Raw genomic sequence first — 20,402 nt, forward strand, 5'->3', positions numbered from 1 at the left:
GTCGCTGGTGTTCGGTGCCCTGTGCGGGGAGCTGACCTGCAGGGCTTGCCCAGCTCTTGTGCAAAATAGGTCAGCTCTTCAGAATTTCTCCCCATGGTCGCTCTTGAGGACTGTTTTCAAGTCACCTCAAAAAAATTAATTAAGTGACCCAGCATGGGAGTGATTTCTTAGGTGGGATCTGGCAGCCGCTGAGCCGGTGCGTGGGCGGGGCGGGGCGGGGCGGGGCTGGTGCGTGGGCGGGGCTGGTGCGTGGGCGGGGCTGGGCTGGTGCGTGGGCGGGGCGGGGCGGGGCGAGAGCAGTGGCCGACCGCAGTGGCGCGTGCTGCGGGTGCCCAGCCACCTGTGCAGAGCGCTTGCAAAGAAGGCCCGAGCTGAAGGTGAGCCCGCAGAGCGCCTGAGAATCCCAGATACCGGGTCGTTCCCCTTGTATATGTGCTTAGAGCAGGGGGGCAGGATAAACTATGATTTTCTTAGTGTGAATGGAAACTTACTGTGGTTTTCTTCTCTTTGACCTTTGAAGATCTGAGAGAGCCGCATCAGTATGTGGAAAGGTGACAGGAAATAGACAGAGTAATAATAATATATGTTTACCATAAGAAGAAACAAATAATTAAATTTTCATGCCCTTTAAATATTGGAGAATTGCTCTCTACTGTAGTTGAGGTTTAATAAAATTCAAGCCAATTGGTTTCAATTCAACAAACAAATATTTATTGAGAACTTACTCTCTGTCCAACTTGAGGATTAGTAAGATACAGTCCTTGCCCTTAGAGCTCATCATCTATTAGGAAAATAAACGAACGCAAACAGTTATGTAATACAGTACAGTAAACCCTGAAATCAGGACACACACTGGCTCTGGGAACAAAGGCAAAGGAGCCATCCATTGCCATGTGGGGATCCGAGTAAGCTAGTGAGCGAGGCCACATCTTGAGTGTGTCTTTTAAAAAAATTTTGTATCCTCACCCGAGGACATTTTTGCATCTATCCTCAGAGAGAGCAGGAGGGAGAGAAGAAAAAAGAGAGAGAGAGAGAAACATCGGCGAGAGAGAGACACATTGAGTGACTGCCACCCACATGACCCCAACCGGGGCCGTGGACAAACAACAATTGAGGTCTGTGCCCTTAGCGGGAACTAGACCTGGGACTCTCTGGTCCGCAGGCCGACGCTCTAACCGCTGAGCCAAACCGGCCAGGGCCTGAGTGTGTCTTCACAGGTGTGCAGGGGCTCAGGTTGGAGAAGGGGGGTGAGAGTGGGGACACTGGGCAAGAGGGACAGAATGCAAGGGAAGAGGAAGAGCAAGAGCAGTGAGGATGTGTTTACGTATCAGATCCTCGTACACCTTAAACAAACAATTAAAAACTAAGACACTTGGGCACAGTGAGTGCAAACGTAGATGAGGGCACACACAGGAAGGCGCTCTCCGAGGAGGGGCACGGGCTGTCCAAGTGTGTGGTGTGCCTAGAGCCTGGTGGGGGAGGGGCCGGAAGGGAAACCTAAGCTAACGGTGATGGGGATGCAACTGCAGAGACTGGCTTTTGAAGAGGTGGGGTGTCATGTGAAAGAGTTTGGGACAGTTCTAAAGGCAGTAAGGATGAGGATCCTGGAAATTTCTAGATGGATGCTAGATGTGATTTGGAAACAGGACTTGGAAACTGAGAAGAGCTGGGGCGTGACCTCAGGAGGAGGCCTCTCTGAAGTAGGTTGGGCAGCTGAGTGAAGTCATTGATGTTAAAGGAGCCGGCACAGGGCACAGTGCAGGTGAGGAGAAGGGGGAATGAAACACCTTAGGTCTGGGAGTTGTTTAAGAAACAGAGCTCGCCCGGCTGGTGTGGCTCAGTGGACTGAGCATCGTCCTGTGAACTGAGAGGTCCCGGTTCCATTCCCGGTCAGGCCACAGGCCCAGGTGTTGGGCTCAATACCCAGTGAGAGGGGTGCAGGAGGCAGCCAATCGATGTTCTCTCTCACACTGATGTTTCTGTGTCTCTCTCAAAAAATCAATAAAACATTTAAAAAAACAAAACAAAAAAAATCCAAGCTCTAGGAGTTCGTGTAAATGTGGATCCAGAGTTCAGGATCAGTCAGAGGTTTAATGTTACCCAGGCTCGCCTGGCGTTTCTTGGCTCTCTGCAAGGTGTCAGCGATGGAGACACCTACCTCTTCCCTGGCGGGGTCTTTCCCTGCATATTCCGTCTCCACTGTGCCGGACTGCAGTGCTACCCTGAGATCACGGAGTGGGTGAATCACACACACCTCGAAACGTCGGTTCAGTTTCTGTGATGTAGTAGCGTGTGCATCCTTGACTGTTGATAACTTCATTTTGTTGTCACATCAGCTATTTTCATACGACACCAGCTACAGAATTACTATACACAGGATCGGGCAAAAGTAGATTTATAGTTGTTCGTATGGAAAATAATACAATAGTTAATAAGCAGTAGTACAAGAATAAACTGTGTTTCTCATACTCACAACCGTGAACCTACTTTTGCCCCACCCTGTATTGTCTTCAAAGGGGGCAGGTGTGGGTCTGTGTAGGACATGGTTATTTGTATTCTTCTGTTATTTTTACTTACATGACTTTAAAAAACTGAGATAGCACCATGCTTCAAAGATCAGTAATGACAAAGCCACCAGTAATGGATTGCAAGTGCCTTCCGTGCCGTTTCCTGGAGTGTCTTGCTCTCTATTCACATGCTCAACTGCGTGTGTTTGAAATACTCACCTTTCAGCGTTTTCAATACATGTCTCTTGGGATATTTTAAAACCTTAAGTTCTGAATAGATGTTGCTCAGCAAAGAGTAATAAAATAATACAATTAAAAAATATATAAAATTATACAAAATCGATTGTGATTTATTAAAATCAGCTTTTAACTTACTGGTCCCTATCATGAAATTCTTATAATTAAAGGTAATGTGAAGTGAATTCCCCAACTCTGGTTGGATGAAAGACACTAACCAGGTCTGTTGCGGGCCCCTCATCATCACTGCACCTCACCTGCGGGGCAGCCCAGCACGTAAAGCGGTGGCAGGTGCATTTACCTTACCAGACTTTGGAAGGGATGCGGTCGTGGGGATACGCAGGTTTGGGTCCAGAGGCGTATTCCACCTGATAATCAGACACTGAAGACAGACGCATCCCCTCTACTCTTAAGCTGGTTTCCTAAACAAATTAAAAGTCCCCTGAGTAATTCAGGATCCCCCAGTTTGCACAAAATAGGCTTTCTCGTATGCAAAGAAGCCTGGATAATTTTAGCAGGAGCTCCTTAGGACTCTACCCGTTAGTGGGACCATTTCTACAAAAGGTTGGTTAATTCACACCTAGGGATGAAGAGAGAGGTGATTCTCTCATTCCATATGCTGTGAGAAAAGGCAGAAGGGGCCGTCCCAGCAGCGAATAAAAGTCAGCAGGGCCTTGGAAGATACATTTCATGGAACCTAAAACGTTTGTCACCAATTCATCTCGGTTGAGTTCTTGACCCTTGTGGGCTTTTCTTCTCAGGGTTTTTTTCTCTTATTTTTCAAAATGTAAATGGTTTTAATCCTCTTCATTAGAAAAAGCATACTTTCTCATTGAGAAAATGAACCAATACAGAAAATAGAAAGTAATCATTGAAGCAAAAGTTCATCAAACAAAAAATTCCACTATTGAAATACTCCAGGTTTTCTCTGTGCTTATACGCACAGCATTATCAAAAACAACAACAACAACAACAACAACAACAACAACACACAAAAAACTGATCATACTTAACTGTCTTTCTTACCATGCTATTTTAGTCAGTAATCTCGATTCAATAACCTTACCTTATCAACAAATATAGACCTGCCTCCCCATTTTTACCGGCTGTATAGATATTTATAGAGCCTTACCAGGAGTTATTATAAATATTGTTATAAACAGTCTTTTTAAAAAATATGCTTCTATTGATTTTTTTTAGAGAGAGAGATAGAAACATCGATGTGAGAAACATCGCTCGACTGCCTGCTGCACGCCCCCTACTGGGGATCAAGCACACAGCTCAGGCATGTGCCCTGATCAGGAATTGAACTGGGACCTCTTAGTCCATGGGATGATGCTCAATCTACTGAGCCACAACCCCACTGCACATAACCAGTCTTGTATATACATCTTTGTATATCTGTCTGATCGTTTCTATTTAAAACATGCTGAATAAGTACAAGAGCATTTATGACGTGTATAAAATGTAAAGAATATATATAAAATGTTGCTTCTTTGTACCACTATTTCTATGTCTTATTTCTTTTCTTCTTCCTCCATTTTGACTTCTTGCTGAATATAAGTTGTTGGTTTTTTAAAAAATTGATTTATTTAATCCTCACCGGATGATATTTTTACATTTATCTTCAGACAGAGTGGGGGCGGGGGGAGAGAAACATCAATACATCAATGTGAGAGAGAGACATCAATTGGTCACCACCAGGCCGGGGACAAACTGCAACCGAGGTATGTGCCCTTGACTGGAATCGAACCCAAGACTCTTTGGTCCAAGGGCCGATGCTCTAACTGCTGAGCAAACCAGCCAGTACTACATTTAAGTATCTTTTTATGTGCTATTGGCCATTATTATAGCTTCTTTGGTGAAATGTCTATTCACATATTTTGTCTTGCAATAATTCTTCAGAGACAATTTTGTTTGGAATACCATTCTGTGTAGTCATTTTATTGTAGAAGGTGGAATGCATTATTCTTTTTTTTCCCCCCTGGGTTTCATTACTACTATTGAGGAATTGGCTGTCATTTCTTTCTAGATAACTGTTTTTCTTTCCGGGTGCTTTTAAGAAATTCTATTTTTGTGTTCTACAGTTTCACTGTGTTATGTCTACATATGGTTTTCTGTATATCTGTTTGTTTCCTCAATTTGATCTTTCATCAGTTCTGTCATTATTTCATCACTTATTATCTCCTTTTCATTCTCTCTCTTCCATTTCTCCAAAACGTTTCTGGGCTGTATGTTAGAGCTCATCAGTTTAGCCTACACGTCTCAGCCTCTCTCTCATCTTTTCTATTCGTTTTCCCCTCTGAAGCATCTAGATGATGTCTTCAGATCTGTTTTCCAGTTGTGGGGTGTTTTTGTTCATTCTCACCTGAGAATATTTTTCCATTGATTTTAGAGAGTGGGGGAGAGAAAAAGAGAGAGAGAGAAGAACATCGATGCGAGGGAGATACATAGATCGGTTGCCTCCCTCATGTGCCCAGACCAGGGCCAGGGATGGAACCTGCAATCCAAGTAATGTGCCCTTGACTGGGAATCAGACCCACAGCCCTTTGGTGGGCCGGTCGACACTCTAACCACTGAGCACACTGGCCAGGGCCCGTTTTTCATTTGTTTCTTTCTTTCTTTGGCCCTGTTTAATCCATTGTTGGCTGTTATAGCTGGAAGAATGATCAATCCCCAAAGATACCCGTATCCTAACCCCCAGAACCTATAACTATGTGACCTTATGTGGTAAAAAGAACTTTATAGGTGTTTTTAAGCTTAAAGATCTTGACATGGGGATGTTATCCTAGTGTATCCAAGTGGATCTAATTTAATCACATGAGCCCCCAGAAGTGGAAAAGGGAGGTAGAAGGATGGGTCAGAGAGATGAAATGGAAAAGGAAGGAAAGGCTCAAAGCAAGAGAGGGACTTGATTTGCCTTTACCGAAGGAGCCATGAGCCAAAGAATGCAGATGGCTTCTGGAAGCTGGGAAAAACCTTCACCGGACATCCAGCAAGGAACTGGGGACCTCGGCCCTACACCTGCAAGAAAGTGATTCTGGCGACAGCTCAAGTGAGCAAGGAAGTGAATCTCCCCCTAAAGCCTATAGGAAGAAACCCAGTCTTGATGGCACCTTGATTTTAGCCAAGTAAGGCCTATGTCAGACTTATTAGTTATAGAACTGTAAGATAGCACTTTGTATTGTTTTAAGCCACAGATTTGATGGTAATTTGTTGCAGCATCAATAAAAAAACTAATACAGGTTTTTAATTTAATTTTATTTTTTAATTTCCAGAAGTTCTATTGGGCTCTTTTGCAAATATGCTATTAATATTTATAGTTTCCTAGTTCATACTTATATTTTCAATCACCTTTGAAATTTTTTCAATATAGTAAAAACATTCTTATAATGTGTGTCTGAAAATTCACTATCTGAGATCTTTACAGGTCTGGTTCTGCTTTTTATTGTTTCTATTGACTCTTGCTCACGGTGCCTTGTTTCTTTGTGAGTTTTGTAACTTTTTTGTTGTTCTTGTTAATCTTCACCCAAGGATATTTTTCCATTGATTTTTAGATAGAGTGGAATGAAGGGACGGGGGGTGGGGGTGGGGGGTGGGGGGAAGGAGAGCAAGAGAGAGAAACATCAATGTGAAAGAGATGCATCAATTGGTTGCCTCCTGCACAACCCTCATTGGGGCTGGGGATTGAACCTGCAACCCAGGTACATGCCCTTGACAATGAATTGAACCCTTGACCCTTTGGTCTGTGGTCTGAGACTCTAACCACTGAGCAAAACCAACCAAAGCATGGGGTTTCTAACTTTTGACTGTGTGCTCATGTCTGTTGGAAATTAACTGTCGGATTCGTTGAGACCTGGAGTGAAGGCACTGTTCCAGGGAAGATTTGTGTCTGCTCCACCTCATGCCACCTGGGACTTCCTGGGGCCACCTTAAAATAAACTTCTGGCTTGAGGTTTTTCAAATCATATAGATAATATGGGTTAATGTCAATTAATGTCATAAACCTTGTGAATTAAATATTCTCAGGGAAGATTTTTTTTTCTTCTACCCAATGCCAAGCTAGATAGATCAATTTATCTACAGTCCCCTTCTGACTGGTGGGTTATTTCTAGTTTACACTTAAACACTGAGTTATAGCCCAGTGAGGTACCAGATTTATGTAGGAGCTTCCTTTAGACTTCCCACCTTGGGTGTAGGGCTTACCTCCTCTCACTGACCATCCGAAGAGCAACTCAAGAACACCAGGGACTAGTTGATGTGCCCAGGGCTCATCTCTGTGCATTCCAGAGTTCGCTCTATATTTTGTTTGACACTGAGGATTTCTTAGTTTCTTGCCAGTGCAGTATGTATTTGAAAAGATGTTTTTTATATCTTACCCAGCATTTTTAGTTATGTTTAAGACAGTTGTTCAGGGTAACTAGTTGCACTATACTGTCAGAAATGGAAAATCTGATTCTCTCTTTGGGGTGAATTCTTAGATGTAGAATTGCCAGACTGAGGTCTGACCTTTAAATTTTTGATACATATAACCCTGGCCAGTCTGGCTCAGTGGTTAGAGTGTTGACCCATGGACCAAAGAGTCTCAGGTTCGATTCCAGTCAGAGGCACGTACCTTGGTTGCGGTTCGGTCCCTGGCCCTGGTCGGAGTCGTGTGGGAGGCAACCAATTGATAAGTCTCTCTCACATTGATGTTTCTCTTTCTCTCTCCCTCCCTCCCTCCCTCCCACTCTGTCTGAAAATAAATGGAAAAATATCCTCGGGTAAGGATTTATAAAAAATAAAATAAACTTTTGATACATATAGCCATTATCACAAAGAAATAACATATAAAAACAAATTACTATATTCACTATGTTGTACACCTGCAAATAATATGTCAACTGTAATAAAAAAATAAAACATTATTTAAACAAATAACCGATCTCAGGCACTTGTTGACTTCCTTGCTTTACGTTTGCACAAGAGACAAAACAGGAATCCTGAGCAACCTGATTGTGTGATACTAACAGCTGGTGAATTAGGAGTTCAGAAAAGACAGAAAAATACATCTGGCCGTGCCATACCCCTGCTTGGGAAGTCTCCCGTGGTTGCCTATTGCCTTTAGGGCGATGATCAGAATCCTTAAGGTAGCCCACGGGACCCTGCCCGGTCCGGCCCCTCCTCGTCCCCTCCTCGTCCCCTCCTCGTCCCCGTCCTCATCTCTTCCCACCTCCCTGCCTTGTCTCCGTTCCTCAAATGCACTGAATTCCTTCTCACCTCCAGGCCTTGCCTCCTAACCTCCCACCCTCCCCCACTTTGCCTGGCCCCCCTGCCGCTCCTCCAGGTCTCAGCTTCCGTGTGATATTTTAAGAGTGACCTTCCTTGATCTTCTAGTGTAAATCACCTCCAACACACTCACGTCCGCTCACATCCACACACACCGTCTACATACCGAGACTGCTGGCTGACCCGGAAACTTTGGGACAAAATCTAAGTTCCTGCTCCCCGGAGCATCTGGTCAACCGAAAGAGAGCTAGCGTGTGAGACAGACGGGCCACACTCTCTTAAACATCTGTTCTTTTTCTCCACAGAATTTCTGACTGATACTGTCTGATGTTTCCCTCCTTCCCTAGAGAAAGGGGCCGAGGCAGGGACTATTCCCCACCATACTCGAGCACCGAGCTCCGTGCCTGTGCATGTAGATCTGGATTGAATGTGTGGACTTTAAAGATGGGTGGCTGCAGTCAGACAGGCGGAGCGGATGGATGCCAGCAGATCACCTTGGAAATAACAACAGAAGAGGGAAAGTGAGAGAACAAAACAAAAGAGCAAAGAAGTTTTAATCACTCATCATTCATTAAGGAACTCTGAGTGGTGCTCTTCGATCTAACACATTGTCCGATAACGGCAGCTTCTTATGACCAGTCCGGGCAGAGAGGAGGACAGCGGTGGGGTCATTGTCCTGCATGAGGTGTCAGGTTAGCTGCAAGCAAGACTGGTTAGCGCTGCTTTGGACTATGGGGGGGGGGCATCTGTGGAACCTCCTCCCCTGAAGAGGGAGAGGTTTTCATTTCTGTGATGTTCTTGGTATCCCATAAGGAGACGGTAAAAGGGATCTCTAGTGTTTCTCATTCCTGTAGGTGCTTGGCAAGTCCCCCACCTTTTATTTCGCTGGATTTAAGTGTTTCATCCTTTCATGTTAACTTTGATCATTCTCTCCGAAGGTGTATCTCCCTATGTTCTGAACAGTTTCATCTTTCTGTCAGGTACCAGAGTAACACTGCTTCTGCTGTTCTCGAAACAATTACCAACATTCAACCCAAAGAGAGTGGAGGCGGAGTGGGGGAGACCCGGGAAGCCATTGTTTACAGATTGTCGGAAGACATGCTGAGCAAACTGCCCCCCGATTACATCCCTCACGAGGTGAGCACGCCGCCCCGCCCCTGTGCAGGGGCTGCCTGTGGGGTCCCCCACGCTGAGCCCCATCCTGGGACCACTGCGTTCAGTCCCTGCCCCTCTCTGCTCCTCCCCTCGTCACTTTCGGATCTCTTCTTACCCCTCAGTCTTCTCGTCCTTACTTTCTGAAGAACCTTGCAAATTATGACTGCACTTTCTCTGACACCTTCTCCATTTCCTTTCTGCCCTTCCTGTTCTTTCAGTCACCTTCTCCGGACCTTTTCCCATTTCCGGATCCCTCTGACCTTGGGTTCCCAGACCTCAGCCCTCCCTCTTCACCCAAGCCAGCTCTGTCCATCCTTTCAACTTGCCGCTTGTTCGTGCCTCCCGCCCTGCACACTTGCCCTGCCCCGCCCTCCCGCCGGGCCACCGGAAAGCAAGCCATTCGAAGGAACCTGCTCCCCAGCTTGGGTGGCGGCAGTTTTCCGCTTCTCGAACCTCCCAGGTGTTTGCTGGTTAATCTAAGTTGGTTCCTTACAATTTTTAAATCTCAAGACCCCTTTACAAAATGATGGAGGACCTCAAGTAGCTTTTATAAAATGTGGGTAAATTACTGATGTTTAATATATTAGAAATTTAAACTGAGAAATTTCAAAAATATTAATTTATTATAAAATAACAGTAAGAAACCCATTATATGTTAACATAAATTTTTAAAAAATGCTAACCTGAGGATATGTTTTTTTATTGATTTTTACAGAGCGAGGAAGGGAAAGGGAGAGAGAGAGAAACACTGATGTGAGAAGAGAAACATTGAGGCTGTGCCTCCCATCCCCCATCCGACCCCGGCCGGGGAGCACACCCACAACCCAGGCACAGGCCCTGACCAGGACTCGAACCTGCACCTTTTGGTGTATGTACGGGACGACACTCCGACTAACTGAGCCACCTGGCCAGGGCAACATAAGTGACATTTTTATTTAAAAAATAAATGTACTTTTCAAAACAGAAAAGTTCGTGGAGATGAGTGGGATTGTTTAGTTTTGCAGATCTCTTTACTCCCTGGTGTGATAGGCGACAGCGGGGTTCTCACACCCGCTTCTGCGCTCAGTCTGTCGAGAGAGCACGTCACAGCTGCCGGGAAGCTCCGTGTGCTCCTGGGACAGGCAGGGCGGCGAATCAAGCAATGCCGGCTTACTATAAAGCACTAACCTTGTGATGGGTCTCAGGGCGTTCAGGGGACCCCAGACCACTTGAGAACTGCTGATCTAAATTATGCTCGTGGTAACGTTTCTGGTGGCCTGAAAGTTCTGTAAGAACCTCGTTCTTGGCCTCTTTCTTCACGCAAGAGGACAGGATGTGTCCAGGGCCTCCTCTCTCCTGCTCTTCACCTCCATCCCTCTGTGCTGAAGGTCAGAGCTTCGCCTGCGTCCCAGGCTGGGCTGGGTCAAGGCTGATGCCCTACTGCAGGTATAACTGTGGTCCGGTGTCTGCATCGGAGAAAACCCCACACTTGTCAGCGGGGAGCCCCTAGCCTTCCCTCCTGTAGTGAGTGCCCCAACAATAAAAAGTCAAACATTTTCTTGCCTCTTGAAACGATTGTGTCTCCATTGTGTAGACGAGAACCCAGACGTCTGGCCATGATTCTGAAATCAGTGGCTTCACAGAGGTAGTTATAGGAAGGCAAGAAAACACTTTTTAAATGAATGCATATTTTAAGTCCAGACTTTTGTATTGTTCATTGTAAGTGATCTTCAGAGGACAGATGAGGTGTAACACCTGCCTCCACAGATTTTGAAAACTGGCACGTGAATGAGCTGGAACTCTGTATGACTAGGCCACAGGCCGATGCAGCCAGAGAAGGGGTGACCTGAACTGTTTGGGGTGCGTCGGGGCACCTCCACGCTGGCAACATCGGCGCAGCAGCCAGCCGAGGGAGGTCACTAAACGGACTGCTCAGTGGGGGCGTTTGCACTGACAGACGTCTAAAACTGCTTCCTCTTTCAACATCACTTACTTTTTATTTTATTTTTTAATTTATTTATTTTTGTTACAGATGTCTCTCTTTTTTACCCCATTGACACCCTCCTCTCAATCCCAACCCTCCCCAGCATTATTGTTTATGTCCATCGGTTACACATACATGCGTAAAAGTTCTGTGGTTTATCTCTTCCCTCCCCCCACATCCACCTCTTCTGAGGTTTTCAGTCTGCACCCTACTTCCATGTCTCTTGGTCTATTTTGTTCCTCATCTTGTTTTGTTCATTATATTCCACAGATAAGTGAGATCATGTGATATTTGTCTTTCTCTGATTGGCTTGTTTCACTTAGGATAATACTCTCCAGTTCCCTCCATGTCGTCTCAAAGGATAAGAGATCTTTCTTACAGCTGCATAGTACTCCACTGTGTACATGTCCCACAGCTTTTTTATCCATTCGTCCACTGATGGACACTGGGGCTGTTTCCAGATCTTAGCTATTGTAAATAGTGCTGCTATGAACATGGGGGTACATATATTCTTTCTGATTGGTGTTTCAGGCTTCTTAGGGTATATTCCTAGGAGTGGGATCAAATTGACCCAAGTCATTATGCTCAATTAATATTTGACAAAGGTGGCAAGAGCATACTGTGGAGTAAAGACAGCCTCTTCAATAAATGGTGTTGGGAAAATTGGACAGCTCCATGCAAGAAAATGAAGCTAGACCACCAGCTTACACCATATACAAAAATAAACTCAAAATGGATAAAAGACTTAAATGTGACCAATGAACCCATAAAAATCCTAGAAGAAAATGCAGGTAACAAAATCTCAGACACCGCACGCAGCAGAATTTTCACTGATACATCACCTTAGGCAAGAGAAACAAAGGGGAAAATGAACACACGGGACTACATCACTTACTCTTTAGTGCTCTTTGTTTTATGGAAGAGACGTGCTGTGTCAGGTGTGGTGAAGTTTGTAAACTGAGCTATGATTATTCCTCTGACTCCCACAGTAAAAACGGCCACATCACTGCCTGGTCCCAGAAGCAATGAAAATGCCATAAGAGACTACACAGCAAACCTTTCATTTTATTAATAAAAAGACCATTTTAGACTGGAACAAAATAAAATACTCAAAATACAATCAGTTCTAAAATCAGATTGCTAGAGTCTGAAGTTTTTCCTAAGCGCGTCTGTGCTACAAGCGGAGTTTCTCTTTCAGTCCCTAAGCAGGGCAAGGCCATAGTTGGGGGCCGTTGGCGCACCTCGGAACTAATACCCGCGCTTATTTCCCATTCGTGGGGCTGCAAACGCAGTCCCGAGTTACCTTCTCCTTACGTGTGATTTCCGCAGAGCAGTCGTGACGGAGGGGTGCTCTCTATGCATTCGGCCGCTGGAGGCTGGGCTTGAGGGAGGCGGGGTAGCGGAGGGATTTAGGGGGACAGCAGGTCAGGGACCCGCCCTGGCGTGTGAGGCGGGTTCAGCATCACTGGCTCTGTGCGCACGGCCAGTCCGCGGGCGGTTCGGTTCCGGTTCCACGGCACTGCTTCCCTGGGTTTGCGTTCCCGCTCCCTCCCTCGCTGCCCTGGGCAGTGTCCGCTGTCCTGGGTGGGGAGGGGACTTCTGGGCCTGCCGTCCAGAGAGCCTGAGCGGTAGGAGGACGCGGCCGATGCCTCTGCTGCTCGTCGTCTGCGACTCCGGAAAGGGCAGTGGGCACCTCCAGGGAGTCCCCGGCTTCCTGGCTCACGTGACTCGGGACTGGCACCTGGCGCTGGCCTCTGTCCCGTCCGTGTGTCCACCCGCCCTCCTGTCCGGCGGCTCTGCCACTGGGCCGGCGGACAGCTCAGATCTCTGCGTTCTTGCCAGTGTCGGTAGTCAGTCTTTTCGTGGGCAGATGCCACTAAATTGAGATGTGTATATGTATTGGCTTACTTTTCAATAATTGTTGTATTTGATCGTCCCCATAACCAGAGGCTTTTGCATTGATCTCTTCAAAATAGTCAATAAATGATATACCAAAAGGAACAAATGCAGGTGCTTAATGACTCTCCCACAAAGTCAAATATTTTCGTCGTTAAATTAGGAAAGCCGCCGCCGGCTGGAGTGGCTCCGTGGACTGGGTGTCATCCTGTGGACTGAGAGGTCCCGGTTCGATTCCCGGTCAGGGCACATGCCTGGATTTTGGGCTCAGTCCCCAGTGGGGGGCGTGCAGGAGGCGCCGATCTATGTTTTTCTCTCACATTGGTGTTTCTATCTCTCTATCTCTTTCTCTCTCTAAAAAAAAATAATAATAATTAATCAAAAAACTTATTTTTAAAAAAATTAGGAAAGCCTCGTTAGTTGCCATAGCCAAGGCAACAGCAATCTTCGGAAACCGCAGCCAACCGTATTCATTAGTAACTGTATCTACTTTCGGCGACATTTCTAATAACAACTCTGTAAGCATTATGGAAAAAAAAAAAAAAGTATTTCAGACTGTACTTTTATAAAGGTTAAATTGCAAAAGAGTGTTTAAATGACACTTAGTCCTCAATCATTTGAAAGGGGGAAAAGGTGCAATTTCGCTTCAGCTTTTTAAAGTCCATTTCCATTTATCAACGAAGTTCAATCAGTGGGAAATAAAAATCATTTTCGTTAAGCAGTAATTTTTGAAGGCCAGAAAATGGGAAATTTAATGGCTGGTCTGGTTCTGCAAGAGATGTTTTAGAGTTCATTTGGGCTGGTAGAGATACATCCAGGGGAAGGGAAAGACAGAGGAAGGAGGAGAGTCATTGGAAGAGGGAGCAGATGCTGTTTTGCAGCCTCCCTCATTGTGCTGTTTGCTTTGTTTCAGGTGAAGGCGCGTTTGGTGAAGATGGGCCATCTTAACTCAATGAACATATTTCTCAGGCAGGAAATCGACAGAATGCAAAAAGTCATCTCAATGCTTCGCAGCAGCCTGAGTGACCTGAAGCTGGCCATCGAAGGGACGATCATTATGAGTGAGGTGAGCCGTTGTTATCTCAATGGTCCTTTCCTCCTTCTGTGGACGTCTCGTCTTCTCTGTTTCCACTTGGTCTTTTTCAGAACTTGAGGGACGCCCTGGACAACATGTATGATGCGCGCATACCCCAGCTCTGGAAAAGAGTGTCCTGGGACTCGTCCACCCTGGGCTTCTGGTTTACCGAGCTTCTGGAAAGAAATGCTCAGTTTTCCACGTGGATATATGAAGGGAGGCCCAGTGTGTTCTGGATGACTGGTTTCTTTAACCCCCAAGGTACGTGCTCATAGGAGAGTGGCAGACTTGGAAAATGTGGGTGTTTGTATAGTAGCACGGTGTGAAAACTGTATCTTATATAAAACAGTATGGAGGGACAGCCTGCTGAGTGCTGGACATATGCTTTCAAAGGTCAGAGACCACAGATGACCCTTCTGTATTTGTTTTACAAATGCAATCTGAAATTCTACCGTATTCCTTCTACAATATGGTAGCCAAACCTTCACCCACTTCTGCAAGCCATCGGTCTGGTTAGAACATGTGATAGAGTAAAACAGTTTCACTCAAACCTTAGTTTTAAAATGCTTATAAAAATGACAAAAATGAAGTACCATAATATGCAAAAATTGTTCCCAAAGTACAGGAAATTAGGCTGATTTCAAAAATGATCATGTGGCAAAAGTTTTATTCAGTGAACTCTGGAGTCTGCCCTCATTTCTTTCTTTTTCTTGAAAAGTGCTCTGCATTTATTCCTTCATTCTAGGGATACTTACTGAGTAAACTACTGACTGACGTCAGAGTTCAGGAATACAACAACTTCTGTCTCACTACACTATGGGCAGTTTGACCTCAGGTCATTCTTGGCCACAATGAAGAGGTGGTGGATTCCTCGCAGTCCAGTATCTTCTCGCTCCCCTAGTGATGGGATTTAAGAAGCGTTCACACTTACAGGTTTCGGATGTGTTGTTGCAACTCGCCGCAGTCTGGTTGAATCTCATAAAATAATGTTAAGTGAAGCAAGTCAAACAGAACACATTGTAACGTATTCAATGTATGTATAGCAAATGCACGTGTACTGTATGATTCCATCTGTACAAAGAATCAGAACAGGCAAAATAGATGGATGGTGTTAAAAGGCAGGATGGTGGTTACCCTTGAGGGGGAGGGCAGTGAAGGCAAAGGGCACAAGGGGGCCGCTGGGGTCTGGAAGTGTTCCCGTGGTGAAAATGCATTGAGTTGTACACATGCTTGTGCACTTTTCTTTGTATGAGTAATAATTCAGTAACCTTAAAAGTATACATTTAATTGTCCTCAGTGTACATATATTCATTCACTCCTTGCATTTTCAAATGCCTAAACATTTTCTAAATTTAAAACACTACCCATGGTAGTTTTTATGAGCTTACCAACTTACACATATCAGATTTGAAAGGGACAGCCCCCAGATTTCACCTGTTTTTCTGCCAGAATTTCCACTGAATTTGGGGAGGAAAGTATTTTATTATGGTTCTCAGATTTCGTGTGTCTACTTGTGAGTCTCTTTCTTCCTTATCAGCCCTCAGTTTCATTAAGTTGTCACCAGGTAATTCCTGGCTTTGGAGCCTGAAGAAACAGCATTTAACTTAATTAGGATTGTTTAACCACCTTCCGTTTGCCAGCCCTCTGCTGGGTGCTTTCAATAGGAAGAAATGTGAGACCTGGTTCCTGCCCTAAAGGAGCCCATAATGTGGTTGGTGAGGCAGACGCACCAGCAACCTGAATGCATTGGGATAAGTGTAGCCCCCGTCCCCCCGTGTGAGAGCTCAGTGCCACACTGGCACGGAGGAGAGAGGGGTGAGCTCTGCCAAGACAGAGCTTGAGAGGAGGGTTTGCAGGGCAGGGATGCAAGACAAGGCCATTCCAGGCAGCGGCCTGAGCAAAGGCAAGGGATGTCCGGGGAAAGCGGGAGCCGTGTGGCCAGAGCTCAGGGAGCAGGAGCAGGTGGTGGGGAGTGAGGTGGAGCGTGAAGTCCACCTCGAGAGTTTGGGCTGCAACGTAAAGGCAGTGAAGTCACCAACCATCAGAAGATCATCCCGGGAGAAGTGGAAGTAGACTGGAATATGGACCCAGAGCAATGAGACTCTTACCACATCCAAGGGAGCGAGCCTGGCACCTCAGCTGGGTGCAGAGGAGGGCACGCGTTGGATGGGGTGATAAGTGGGAATCCCCGAGAGCCCAGGGCGTGGCAGTGGCTGAGGTTGGAGGCAGGTGCAAGAGGCTCAGGTTGGGAGGAAAGGCGGGAGCTCATTTTTTGACTGGGGATGGTGGGACATCCAGGTGGGAGGTGTGTTGGCAGATTTGGATTTCAGGAGAGGGGCAAGGACCAGTGATTTTAAAAACTGTAAAGTTGTTAAGTGTATCTTTGATATTCAGAAACCAGATGACTAAGTCACACATCACAGCACACAATCTCTTTCAGTGATTTTTTTCATTAAAAATATGACTTAAAATAGCAAGATATTAATATGAACTAATCTCTCATTGGAACTCTGTTAGTGCTGCAAGCCAGAACAATACTTAAATACAAATGCCGATGTCTATTTCAGGTTTGTTTGTTTTTTCGATCTGTCTTGTTAATAATCCAGTCCTTTCTCTTTGTTTCTGGTTTCAAGCTCACGGTTCATTCCTCCTGTGGGGGTCCCACGTGTAGGAAAGCTAGGATTGCTTTCTTCCTTAGCATGGAAGGGCGGAGCCAACTTTCCCCGCATGCTGATCACTCTCTGCTTCCTCTCCTTTCTTGACGTGGGAGACACATTATCTCCGCTCCACAGCACCTGGCCAGGCCGGGGAAGTGTGAGGATCACAGCGACTCCGTGTGTGCCCCTGGTGGCGTGCAAGCAGACAGCGCTTTCCACTCGGAAGCCTCCCTGGCCACTACTTGACGTAGTAATTGATTTCTCAATGCGAATGCATCTCCTGGATTTATATCCTCTAACTCAGTCCCCTTCTTCAGTTCAAAACATTTAAGTAATTTTTTTTTTTAAATCCTCACTTGAGAATTTTTTTCCATTTATTTTCAGACAGAGTGGGAAGGAGAGAGAGAGAAACACTGATGTGAGAGAGCTATATCAACTGGCTGCCTCCTGCATGACCCTGACCGGGGCCAGGGACCGAATTGCAACCAAGGTATGTGCCCTTGCCTGGAATTGAACCTGCGACTTTTTGGTTCATGGGCTCTAATGACGGAGCAAACTGGCCAAGGCTAAGTAATTTTTTTTTTTAATTAAAAAAAGCATACATTTATGCCCTGGCTGGTTTGGCTCAATAGTTAAAGCATCTGCCCTTGGAAACAAAGGGTCTCGGGTTTGACTCCTGGTCAAGGGCACATACCTGGGTTGTAGGTTTGATCCCTGGCCTTGGTCAGAGTCATACAGAAGACAACCAATCAATATGTCTCTTTCAACATTGATGTTTCTCTGTCTCTCCCTCCCTCCCTTCCACTCTATCTAAAACAGTAACAACAATAAGAAAAACAAATGGAGAAAATATCCTTGGCTGAGGATTAGCACCCCAAAAGGCATATGTTTAAGGAAAACACAATGTAATTTGCTAAAAGGCTATAGTTGCGTCACAAATATGTATGGTTAAAATCACCCAGAGTACAATGCATTTGAAAATGTTCTGCTGATGCATAACCATTTATTGTGTTCTTACATAGTGCACATCTGATATGTCTGGTGTGTGTCCCATCATGCCTCTGTGATCATCCCTCAGAGCTCAATGCTTTTGGAGTCTGAGCTGCTGCAAGGACCTGTCCAGGCTTTATGGGCTCCTGCACCAGGTCTAGGCTCCGGGTCTGGGCTCCGGGTCTGGGCTCCGGGTCTGGGCTCCGGGTCTGGGCTCACACTGTGGCAGTGCTGCTCAGCTGCACTGAGGTGGCCTGGTGTTTTGTTGGCCACATTTGAAGAGGCTGTCAGCCACCACGGAGCTAATCTGGCATTTTCAGCCCCTCCACAATCATTTCTGTAGCAATTGATGAGCTCAACTGTGTGGCAATTAGATTTAATTATGAAAATGGTCAAGCTCTGGACCCATGACCTGATAATATTTGTTCAGTGGTGCAGTGTTCGGCAGCGTGTGGGTTTGCCTCCCGAGAGCTTACTCGGGCCCAGGGGAACCTGTGTGCACCACGGGGTTTTTGAGGGCAGTCTTTGGTCTCTTTTCCCACAGGTGTGGACTTTCAGAGCATTGTGTTCACATGATTTAGATTCTGGGGTGTGTGTGTGTATCTGTGTGTCTGTGTCCTATGTGGGGATGTGTTGAAACCCAAAGACTGTGAGTTGTAAAGTGTGACTTCAGGCCAGGGTGCTGACTGCCTTTCGGAACCCCCTAAGTGACAGCGCGCTGGGCCGTTGCTGGGAGTGTGACCCTGGAGCGCTCCTGACGAGCAGCGGACGGCGCAGCGTGCTGTCCAGCCCTGTGCCCCTCTCTGTGTTAGACTGGCCTGCGGTAGCACCATTTTCCAACGTTTCACTCAGTCTGGAGCTTGAGGCCATCTGGATGCCAACTGCGCTCGCTTCCTCGGCGTCTCGACAGGCCCCTCTGGTCTGCTGTGGCAGAGATCGGTGACAACTTATTACTCACTACTAACACAAGTCATGGTTTCCAGTCAGATGGGGTTTTGCTGAAGCAAGGAGACGGATCATTTTTGTCCTGTTATCCCGTTACTGTCAAATCACCTACGACCTCTTGCCTGTGTGTGCATGGCGCTGCAGTGAGCCCCCAGAGTGTCTGGACGCCTGTCCTGAGGACAGCTGTGACGGCCTGCTGTCTGTCGGGTGGGCGTGTGCGCCCGAGGTTAACAGAGCCTTGGGACTGAAGGGGCCGGGGACTTCTAACCTAGCGACAATGTAAGCGTGCCCCATAGCTACCCTTGCCAAACCATCGCTGTCCCTAACATCTGAGGGATGCGAGTGAATGGACCCCAATCTGAGTGATAGCACTCACTTGTCTGTCCCCAGATCGCAAAACGGTAGGACTGTAGACATCTTAGAAATGCCTCCAGGGTGGATAGCGGCATGTCTTCCTTGCCTGTGCGAGAGGGTTTGATGCAGTGGCCTTAGCCACGGCCACATCGTCCTCATTCTGGTCTCTGCACACGGCTACCTTCCTCAGCAGCCACCTCGCCCGCTGCGCTCTCCAAGGCCGCTAGGTCTGCTGACCTTCCCGCCAACTCCATGCCCTCGACTATCCTAGGGTGCCGATTCCGGAAACCTTCATACCGCGGCTTCTGTCCGGCACCTTCCTTCGTTCTTCTCCACCTCTTAGAGGGCTGGCTCTCATCCCTGTGAGGGCTCTCGTCAGGCTCGTCTGCCCGTGGCCCCGGCCCTTCGTTCATGACCTCAGCCATTCCCATCGACGCAGCTGCTCATCTCTACCCACGGCGGACTCATGTGAAGTCCCAGCGGGAGGGTCTGATCCTTCACCTCCCGGGGCCTCGCCACACTGCCGCCTGGTCCTCTTCGTCCCAGCCCAGCCCAGGCTCTCCTGTGTGCCTGTGATCACCCGTCCAGACCTCCTGAACTCTCGTGAATGGTCCCCACGTCCAGCAGCTGGGGGGAGAAACCAGGAGAGCGTGTCGTCGTGAAGAGGAGAGGAGGGGAAGAAATGGCGGCACATGCCTCCAGAGGTCAAGATGGCTTTGTCAACACGGAGACAGTTGGCAAGAGAGGTCTCAGTGGAAGGGGTGGGTGGTGGAGGAGTCCAGCTTCTGGGTGAGCGAGGACCAGGAAGTAGAGGCGGGGTGACTACGGACAACGTGGGCGATGCCAAAACGCTGGCTACCGCAGACACCAGGTGACAGCAGAAATTTGGCTTCAAAGAAGAGAAGCAAATTGGAGGATTAGCTGTAAGCAGACAGGATTGTCTTTCTTCTTTTAATGATAGGAGAAACTTGAGCTTATTCAAGAAGCACTGGTGAGAAGGGGAACAGCCAGGAGAGAGGGAGAGGAAGAAAGAGCAAAGAAACCCGGGAGGGTAAGAGGCAGGAGGGGTGGCTCCCCCGCGGAGAGATGCGCCCCGGCAGGTGGAGGGACCCTCACGCACTGCAACAAGAGTGAGGGACCGAGTGCAAATGCAAGAGGCTTTGCAGGTGTAGTGCTGGGAAGATAAGGAAGTTCCCATCTGATGCTTCCCATTTTCTCTTTGAAGAAGGAGAGAGACTTAAGGAGAGTGGCAGAAGTTTGGGGAACAGGGCCCATGAGGGGATAGGGCAGGATTGCTGGGTGGTTTGAGAATGTCGCGGCTGGTGACGGTTAAGCGTGGTGGTAGCTGTGTGTGT

At 46.9% G+C, this 20,402-nt stretch overlaps 1 protein-coding gene across 1 annotated transcript in view; it reads left to right on the forward strand.

Moving 5' to 3' along the window:
• DNAH8 (dynein axonemal heavy chain 8) overlaps positions 1-20,402 on the forward strand; it is a 295,615-nt gene that overhangs the window by 266,990 nt on the left and 8,223 nt on the right. The window contains exons 86-88 of the mRNA XM_036248715.1: positions 8,993-9,149; positions 13,940-14,092; positions 14,173-14,362. Of these exons, the coding sequence (XP_036104608.1) occupies positions 8,993-9,149; positions 13,940-14,092; positions 14,173-14,362 (500 nt within the window). The remainder of the gene's footprint in view (positions 1-8,992; positions 9,150-13,939; positions 14,093-14,172; positions 14,363-20,402) is intronic.

The sequence above is a fragment of the Molossus molossus genome, unplaced genomic scaffold, assembly GCF_014108415.1.
Source record: "Molossus molossus isolate mMolMol1 unplaced genomic scaffold, mMolMol1.p scaffold_m16_p_8, whole genome shotgun sequence".
Classification (NCBI taxonomy): Eukaryota; Metazoa; Chordata; class Mammalia; order Chiroptera; family Molossidae; genus Molossus; species Molossus molossus.